Source organism: Rhincodon typus, unplaced genomic scaffold (genome assembly GCF_021869965.1).
Source record: "Rhincodon typus isolate 14 unplaced genomic scaffold, sRhiTyp1.1 hic_rhity00007010, whole genome shotgun sequence".
NCBI lineage: Eukaryota > Metazoa > Chordata > Chondrichthyes > Orectolobiformes > Rhincodontidae > Rhincodon > Rhincodon typus.
In genome coordinates, this window is record NW_025972648.1 from 1 (window position 1) to 9,569 (window position 9,569).

The following is a 9,569-nucleotide window of genomic DNA, read 5'->3' on the forward strand; positions in this document are numbered from 1 at the left end:
TTGGCCTGCTGTGTTCATCCAGCTCTGCACCTTGTTGTCTCAGATTCTCCAGCATCTGCAGTTCCTACTGTCACAGAGCAACCTTCTCCCATTTCAGCTTCTACCATAATTTTGCACGGGCTGCAGCAGGGCCAGGAGATGCACCATGCTCCCAGTTAATCATTGCCTGTTCTGCGTGCTCTGTTGTTATATTAACATGCTATTCGCCAAGCACAGTGGAAGATACTAGCTCGACTTGGTACCTTTGGCAAGGTTCTGAAGTTCAGTGGGCATAATGGTCAGAGTATCTGAGCTTCGGCTCATCTAGCTTCCCAAGACAACTCAGAATGATGAATGATGAACATTAGGTTGCTCCAGTGTTTGGGATAGTCCCCACAGACAAACCAATTACCAACGATGGACCACAGTCAGTTAGGGAGCTAGGTGAAAGCACAATACCTTGCTCTTGGGATGTGAGTGGCATAGACAAGGTACCATATTTTGTCAGATGCCATGAAGTTTCAGTCATCCAGTCTAAGGGTAGAGTGACAGTTAAACGAGATGGGATGGGAAGACGGCCTCCCCTCCCAGAAGGAAATTTGTAATTAAATGTGTTTTTACAGCAAATACAGGATTCACTGAATTCCAGTTTTGCAATTTGCCTTTGGATTTCAAAGCAAGAATGTGTGTGTTAATCTAACCCAAACTGTACCGTGCAGTGCCCTATATGTTAAAAGCTTCTTGTCAATGTATGGGCAGTCTGAGGTCAGGTTACCTGCCCAAAGGGACATTAGTGAACCAAACAGATTTTTTGGATACTCTGGTTATCACACAAAATCATTACTGAGACTTTTTTTTTTAAACTCCCAGATTTATTTGATTAACTGAATGTAAATTCCTAGTTGCTATGGTGAAACCTGAAGTCTCTGGATTTTTAGACCAGGCCTCTGGATTATTTATGCTATAATATAACCATAGGCTGCCAAACCATGCAAGGGTGGGGCCAGTGCCTTCAGAAGAGATGGGGAAATCACCCTGGAAAAGTCACCCTAGCATCGTGCCCAGCAGGAACTACCACATTCTCAAATTCCTACAAATTTCAACCACTGGCTTTGTCTTTAGTTCAGCTCCCTATTTCCAGCGTCACTCATGCTGACCTTCTTTGGGATTGGACTTCCTCTCTGGCTCAGATCATCCTCCAGTTGTCGAGACCGCTGTAATAAGACACATTTTACATTAAAATATCACACTGGTTGCTGTCCAGCTGAATGAGAAGGAGAAATAACAAAAGAACATTTATATAAATGGCACCCCTCTTAATCTCAACACATCAAAAGTACCTCATGGACAATAAAGCACCGTTGAAGTATATGAATATGAGCATTAGAAGCTGAAACCCATGATATGAAGTTCTTGGAGAGATCATTCTTCTGGAGGAATTTAAAAATTCTCTACTTCCCATAATAAAAACCAATCTTGAGGATAAATGGGTTGCAAATGTTAGACAGACAGAAATAATGGCCGATAACAGAGCTAATCCATTAAACTAAACCCTTTTACTGTCACCTTCAAATTCAAAATGGGGCAAAAAATGGAAGGGTGAAAGCAAAACAGGTAGCGAGGGAAAAGTTGGGAGCGCCCAAGGCCACTTTGTTCTTAAACACAGAAACCCCTGTTTTGTGGTTTGGGTCTGAAAGACAGGAGAATTGTGAAATCATACACACTTTTAAAAATCTTTATCTTTGGGACAGCTCCAGGAATACTGGAGCTTGATTTACAGTGTGCTTCCCCAGTGAGACATGACAGAAGCAAATATTTGACATAGAGGGAGTGCAGTGGATGTTCACTACACTGAATCCTGGGATGGTTCTACGAGGAGAGACTGCGGAGAAGGGATGATTTCACAGAAACTTACAAAATTCTTAAAGGGCTGGACAGGACGGATGTAGAAAGGTCATTTCTCGCAGCTATGGGTACTGGAATCAGGGGAGATAGTTTCATAATAAAAGGCAAGGTTTTTCAGACTGAGATGAGAAGAAATTTCCCCACTCAAAGGACGGTGCATCTTTGAAAATCACCACCCCAGAGCGCTGCAGAAGGTCAATCATTAAGCTTAAGACAGAGCTCAAGAGAATTCTAGCTTCTAATGGCACCATCAAGGGATATGGGGATAGAGCAGGAATGTGGCTACGGCATGATCTAAACTGAAGGAGTAGGATCGAGAGGTTTAATGGTTCCACTGTTACATTATGATCACTAACAAGTTCATAGATTAATAGTTGATTGATCTTTCTGCTTTGAAGATTATTGCCCAAAATCACAGTGAGTAGGTCTCTGGTAAGACTGAAGAATGCACTCAGTTTCAAAACCAGCCTTGGAAACAAAATAAAGCTTCATCGCTTCAAACTGCTCAAGGTTTAACAGGATGAAAAGAATCTCACACATATTTTATAACACGAATAGCCAGTCATCAAGTACTTGGCTCAACCTGCAAGTTTTCAAAATCTCTGGAGCAAAGGCTCAGAGAATTCTTCGAAGTCCCAAGATATGTCACTCCCTTTCAGTTATGAGGTCAATATCCAGACTGCAGACTTCACCAACTTGACTGGTGATGCTCTTGGACCAACAGAAAGGACCAGTGCAGGAGGCCAACTCGTGACATAATTGAGAATAGGCAGACCCGAGCCCAACTGTACTGGCTGGAATTAATGAGCAGGACCTGGATGATGGCAGCTTGGTTACACTAGCCAGCTCTCTGTCACCTGTCAATGGACAAGCAATTATTCCAAACAGAAATAAACAGCACTGTGACTTCCCCTGACATTCAGTGGAGCAAGGTATTAGTTGTGCTTAATTAATCTGTGCTCAAAGTTCAAATCAATGCCCACCTTTATGGCAGCAAGCTCTCCAATGGATTTGGTAATCATCTTTCCTCCATCTGAATACATCAACTTAGCCTGCAGTTGGAGGGGTGGTAAGAAAATAGTGAGGTGCTGGCTGACAACTACAATTCACACAAAAGCAAAGAACCCTCTGTTGTCACAGTAATTCTCTGAATAAACACGTAATGACAATATCACACATTATCATTGCTCGGCTCATCATCTCTGTATATCCGTTCAAGTTCTCCACTCTAACCACATCCTCGTGTCTCTCTATCCAATGCCTTTTATTTTCATCTCACACAATTAACAATCTTCATTAACTGATGTGACAAAGTGGTTAGTTCATAAATTCTGACTTGTAGCTTTTACCCCGTGTCAAAGATTTTATGTGAAGACCAGAAATGTCAGTTTCACTTTCACTTTAAGATAGATGAAAAGCAAGAGGACTGCAGAGGCTATAGAATCTCTTTGTTCAAGGGTTACCACAGATTTTTCAGCAGTGAGCTGTACATGTCTCCATTTGATCACTGAGTAGTCAATGTTTTTAAATATCAACTCCTCCCAGCCTCAAGTGAAAGTCTTGATAAGCTGTATGGGAGGGCATCCTAGATAGCCCTTTGATAAGTGAATCTGCACTAGAGAAAGATGTATAAAAAGAGCAATGCTGGAGTAAATACTTCAGAACTCACCTACCCTTGTCCGGCCAATCTCCTCCACCCTAAAAGTGAATTTTCTAGCGCATGGAATTGTAAGGGGAACCAGACAGTGTGAGTGTAGTTATTGTTATTAATGGTTAACATCACATACTGAATTTCATAACTTTGACCCTATTATCTATCAGAATAGTTTTAAAAAATCTACTCCCTAATATGGAAAGGATTCAGAACCATCATTAACCACTCATCTGACCTTTGTCCCCCTGCATTTGTTGTCTCCAATGGGATTACTAACATCTTATTGTAAATGCTGCAAAGGTTTAAGTGTAACTGAGACAGCCCCTGCACTGCAAAATATAATTAACAGAAAAACAAGGTATGGTGTTATGTGGATCAAGGTGCTCCTTTCTCTACTCCTGACATTCCCCTACCTGTTCCAGGCAGTTTTTACAGGTTTCCTGCACCAATTGCTCAGGATCCACATCTTCTCCGATGTTTTCCTTCACATTCCACGCAGCCTTCTGGAAAAACTGTAGACCAATTCAGTCAGAAACGACAGTAAAACAAGCAAGCAAGCTCAGAGAGTACTGTGCACCTACAAAGGGTAGCACTTCAAACCAATGAGCATACAAGTTAATCTTTAAGCATTGACCCCAGGAGAGAGGCGGCACAGTCTATATATAAATTAACTCACTAAGCCAGGATGGGAATACTAAAGTTAAGTAACATTCGCACATTTGAAGGAACATTTGAATTTAAATGTCGGGACAAAAGGACAGATTAAAGATTAAGCGTAAGTGTTTTGTATACTGAAGCTTAGTGGAAAGAATATAAATCAGACTCATATAGAGCTTAGAACGTATGATGTGGCAGCAAATAGAGGGATATGGTGGAAAGTTGGCCATGATCAGAATTGTAGAAAAGCATGTCATGAGCAGCCATCAAGAAACAGATGAGATAATGAGCCCAACAACATCCCGGCTGCAGTACTGAAGATCTGTATTCCAGAACCAGTTACACCCCTAGCTAGGCTGTTTCAGTGCAACTACAATGTTGACAATCAACTAACAATGTGGAATATTGCCCAGATTGTCCTGTTCACAAAGAAAAAAAGGGACAAATCTGATCTAGCCAATTATCGCTGTCATGATTTCATTAGTAAGAAAGCATCAATAATCTACTGTTCCACAACTGTCACAGAACATAAATCCTAATTAGTCAACCGAAATGATCAATTTGCCTTACTGATTGCTATTGAAGATAAAAGCAATTCACAGATTACAGAAAATAACTATTTGTTGTAGGCACATTTAACTTTCACAAATGGCACAGCAAAGATTCCTCATCGAACATGATATGACTTACAGTTCTTTAAATAAACACACATATTCACAATTAAGAAATACAAGGACAGATGATTTGATATAAATATTACAGATGGAAAAATAAAGAGAGCCAGAATAAACAGAAGTAGATCAAGTGCCAATGTCTCAAGGGTGGGTTAAATTCTCATTTCCTTTTGGTTTTTAACAATAATGACATGCTGTTGTCTGTAAAGCGATAGTCATTCTTCACTTTGATAGGTGACCCAGTGAACCATTTTCTCTCATTTTGAATTATTTGTTTTAAGATTTTTTTTGAACTTTTCTGCCTTTTTACTCGGCAATTACAGACGTGTAGCAAACTACAACTCAGCCAATCCCAAGGCTGGTAAAAAGCAGCACCGTCTCGCACAAGTATAAATTTCTCCTGGTATCTCAGCTACACAGAAAACTTCCATTCCAGTTATAGTCTAAAAAGGAAAATTGTGTGGTCCCTTACACTATCTCATCAGTCAACTCTTGATCATCATAGTTATGGAATGTGTCTTCCACAACTCTATCAAGCATCACCTACTCAGCAAGAACCTGCTCAGTTTGGGTTCCACCAAGGACACTTGGTTGCTGACCACGTTACAGCTTTGGTCCAAAAATGAAAAAAAAAAGAGTTTAATCCATAAAGTAGGTGAGACTGACAGTCCTTTCCAAAAGCAACATTCAGCTTAGTACTCAACAGTCATCACAAAATTGATTTTAAAAAATTGGAATCAGGAAGAACAATCTACTGACTTACATATATGTAGCACCAAGCCAGTTACTGGGGGTCAATCATCCCAATCCCAACACATCAATGTAGAAGTTCATCCATGGAAGTGTTCGAGGCCCAACCATCATTAGCTGTTTGATCAATGAACTTTCTTCCATCATACGGTCAAAAGTGGAAATCTTCACTGATTACTGCACGGCATTTAGCTCAATTCACAATTTAGCATATAATGGTGCAACTCGTGTCTGCATGTTGCCCACTACCAATGGTCAAGGAGACGTGCTGTTTGATACAGTCCACGAGTCTTTGGATGGTATAACCCACATACCTGGCATCTCATTGACACTAAAACCCACATTACATGACTTGTGATGGACAAAATGTTGGCTTGATAACAGCATATGCTGGGAATGCAATTGGCCAATCGCACTCAACCAGCCCATGCTTACAAACCTCAGAACACAGATGCAATTCTGCTACTGAACAACATCTACAATAATTCTAACTGTGCTCAGAATTACACACCGGAAAATAATTTAGATCATCAGTTCGGTTTGCAGCATGATGGATTTGCACATGTTAGAAGCCACATGAAGTAACACAAGCCGTGTTCTTTGTAGGCAAAAGGAACTTCCTTCATCAAGGGAAGGGTCATGGTGACTGTCAATCCTTACTGTATTCCCATGCCAGCACCAACCACAGTCTACCTGACTGGTCTGAGTTGTGCAGCTAAAATTGACAGTGAACAACTTTTGCTGCATCCCCATGTCAACCAATCAGCACTCTCTTCTCAAGTTTCATAAATAGGTGTTCCTTTCCATGTTCAGTTTCTTGAGTCACAGTCCTGATGAGTTCAAAGTGAAAAGCTTCAACACTGAATATTTTATTTTAGCAATGTTTGAGTTCTGTATGACCAAGCATTTATTTAAGATCACATCTCATTCTTTTAAACTACAATGGAACCAGGCAAAATCCAAACTCTTCCTCATAAAATAAGCCCTTCATCCCAGAAATCAGTCAAATGAATGTTCTCTGAAATGATTCTAATATAATTCTATCTTTTCTTACACAAGGGGATTAAAACTGTACACAGTGTTCCAGATGTGGTTGCATCAAGGCCCTTTACAACTGCAGCTGAATATTCCCACTTTTATATTCGATTTCTCTTGCATTTGCCTCCATCATCACTTGATGGACCTCACAGCTCACTACCACCTTACCCAGGGCAATAAATGCCAGCAATACCCACGTTATTGAAAAAAAATCCATTTGGAAAGGTCTGTGGAAACCACTTAAAGACACAAACGCATCTTTGCATTTTAGGATTTGGTATGGGAAGGCCATCAGCAGATTTCATGATTACAATTGTTTAATAAGAGAGGTCTTGAAACTGTGATGGGAATTACAACATGCCTCCTCACCATAGTAATGAAATGGTAACTTCTTAAATATGCATTCACACAACATGGAGCATTCACACGCTGCCCAGGTCAGCATTTACTGCCCATCCCTAATTGCCCAGAGGGCAGTTAAGAATCAACACATTGCTGTGGGTCCGGAGTCACATGTAGGCCAGACCAGGTAAGGAGAGAAGTTTCCTTCCCTAATGGACATGAGCAAACCACATGGGGTTTTTCTGACAATCAGCAATGGTTTCATAATTATAGAGAATTGTGTACAAAAGGCGAGACTTAGCCTGTATTGCAGTAAGAGGAATGTAGGAATCGTAATGCCAAAAGGCCCAAGTTCAAGTCCCACCTGCTCCAGAGGTGTGTCATTACACATTTGAAAAGGTTGACATAAAAATACCTTTAAGAATCACTATATAAGAGCTGAGTCACAAGTGAATTTCCTGAGTGTGATCAAGATAGCTTTCTAGAGCAATATTCTCTCGTGCCAATGAGAGGCTAGGTCAGTGCAGATTTAGTAATAAGCCAGACCCTGTCAGTATTGTTACAGTGCAGAAGGATGTCATTCAGCCCATCGCCCCTGCACTGACTCATTCAATCAGCATCATGACTGAGTGCCAATCACCTGCTTATTTCCCATGACTTGGCTAAGAACTGAACTGTGAGGCAACATTTATCTAACAGTTATCATAAAAACATGACAAAGTTCAAATTATAATTTTGTAAAGGAAAATCTTTAACAGTTAAGATGTTCAATTCTGATTATGGTATCTTCAACAGGATAAGACAGAAACCGAGGCTAGTAGACTGTTCAACACTGCTAAAACTACAAAGAAATAATGAGATATATTTGAAAAAAGCTGACTACAGGACCAATATACCATAAATCTGAGACTAGTCTGTAGAGTTTAATCTGCTAATCCACAGAGTGAGCAGCATGGACAGGCTTTCCCTAACCTACAGTCAGAGAAGAGTGCTTAGATGGGACAGCTTACCTTGGTGTACTTGTTGATAACAGCACGGATCTCTTCATTGATGTGGGGCTGCAGTACAGTTCGCAGTAAATCCATGGATACGCTTGGATTGGTGAAGCTGGTGAAATGAGAGAGTATAGCATTTCATCTGTTTGAACTCTATGACAAAAACACCTTTTAATAGATTATTTGACATCCTCTGATCATCTACAGCTCCTTTCAGAACCAGTTCTAACCTGAGGGAGAATGGGTGTTACATAGCATTTTTGTCCTGTATGCCAGCTGGGGCAGCCCAGTGGCTCAGTGGTTAGCACTGCTGCCTCACAGTTTCAACACAATACAGTCTTTTTAGAGGCAGTGAGAGTGATGGGGGAGCAGCCTCTCTTCAATATGCAGAGGGGAATGTAAGGAGAGTCTGTTGCTTACATCCTGGGCTCAGGTTGAGGCCATCCCCAAGTCAGCCATTCCTCTTGGTTTTACACTCACAGCCTGGGGACCCAGGCGAAAGATTCTGAATCTGACGAGTTGAGGCTATTTCAGTGAGTTTGAGATGACGACAAATTCACTTCTAGTGTTTCTTGCTGCCAAATCAGTTCTGTAGACTGATCTCTATTCTCATACAGGAAATCCCCCAGCATTGATCAGCCCAATCAAACTCATGATCAGAAATCCAAAAGGTCCTAAAGTCTTATGATGCTAGCTGTAAACACAGATTGTCTCACACAACTGGCCAAATAGGCAGATATATACAAAGGCTGAAGATACCTCTATTTTCATGAACTGTGTGAGATTCTTGCAATACTCTATTTATTGTCCAACACCATTTGCCCTAAAAGTCAGCCATGTACTGAGTGACTGGAGTCACATGGTGGCCCACCAAATCAGGATAGCGGCTTCCCTTTAGAGGAGGGCACCGATGGACCCAGTTGAGTTTTTAAGAATAATCTGGTAATTTGGCCTAATACTGGTGCTAGCCAGAATTAACAGATTTGTAAAGAATCCTACTTCCAACTTCACGTCTAATATGCAGATTCCTGATCCTTGACCAGGTCTGAGGACAATACACTCTCACAAAAATCAATAAAAATGTTTTACCTCACTGCCATCTGTGATCTCCGACCCCTTCGAGCAACTTGGCGGTGCTTGATCATAATGTTCCAGGGGTTCTGGAAAACAGGGAAACCTTGTAAGATCATCACAACAGCAATTCATGCAGCATCAAAACCCATCACTAAAAGCACACTCTTGTAAAGACCTCATCTTTTTAATTTTCTATTTCTGTTTGTGGACTAATATAGAAGAAGAATGGTTTCAAAACTAAGGATTGCTGCATGTTGTGAACGCAGACAACCTAACAGTCATTGCAAGCATCATTTAAAGAAGCTGAAACAAAGACAGAAGTTGTTGGAAAAGCTCAGCAGGTCTGGCAGCACCTCTGAAGAAAAATCAGAGTTAATGTTTCGGATCCGGTAACCCTTCCTCAGAACGGTTCTGAGGAAAGGTCACCAGATCTGAAACGTTAACTCTGATTTCTCTTCACAGATGCTGCCAGACCTGCTGAGCTTTTCCAACAACTTCTGT

At 40.9% G+C, this 9,569-nt stretch overlaps 1 protein-coding gene across 1 annotated transcript; it reads right to left on the bottom strand.

The window, feature by feature from the left end:
• Positions 1–1,082: 1,082 nt before the first annotated feature.
• LOC125482197 (deoxynucleotidyltransferase terminal-interacting protein 1-like) lies at positions 1,083–9,149 on the bottom strand. The gene is made up of 5 exons (XM_048594209.1): positions 9,084–9,149; positions 8,010–8,106; positions 3,952–4,050; positions 2,868–2,936; positions 1,083–1,193 (listed from the first exon to the last, which is right to left on the bottom strand). The coding sequence occupies exons 1-5, from the start codon at positions 9,137–9,139 to the stop codon at positions 1,098–1,100; spliced, it is 417 nt and encodes a 138-aa protein (XP_048450166.1). The 5' UTR covers positions 9,140–9,149; the 3' UTR covers positions 1,083–1,097.
• Positions 9,150–9,569: the final 420 nt, after the last annotated feature.

Bases quoted from the DNA above. Each gene is read 5' to 3' on its own strand.
- LOC125482197 (XM_048594209.1), bottom strand. From the start codon at position 9,139: ATGATCAAGCACCGCCAAGTTGCTCGAAGGGGTCGGAGATCACAGATG. The intron at 2,937-3,951 runs GTAGGGGAATGT...CTCCAACTGCAG, and splicing joins GTAAAAACTGCCTGGAACAG to GCTAAGTTGATGTATTCAGA. The intron at 1,194-2,867 runs GTGGGCATTGAT...GTCTTATTACAG, and splicing joins GAGAGCTTGCTGCCATAAAG to CGGTCTCGACAACTGGAGGA.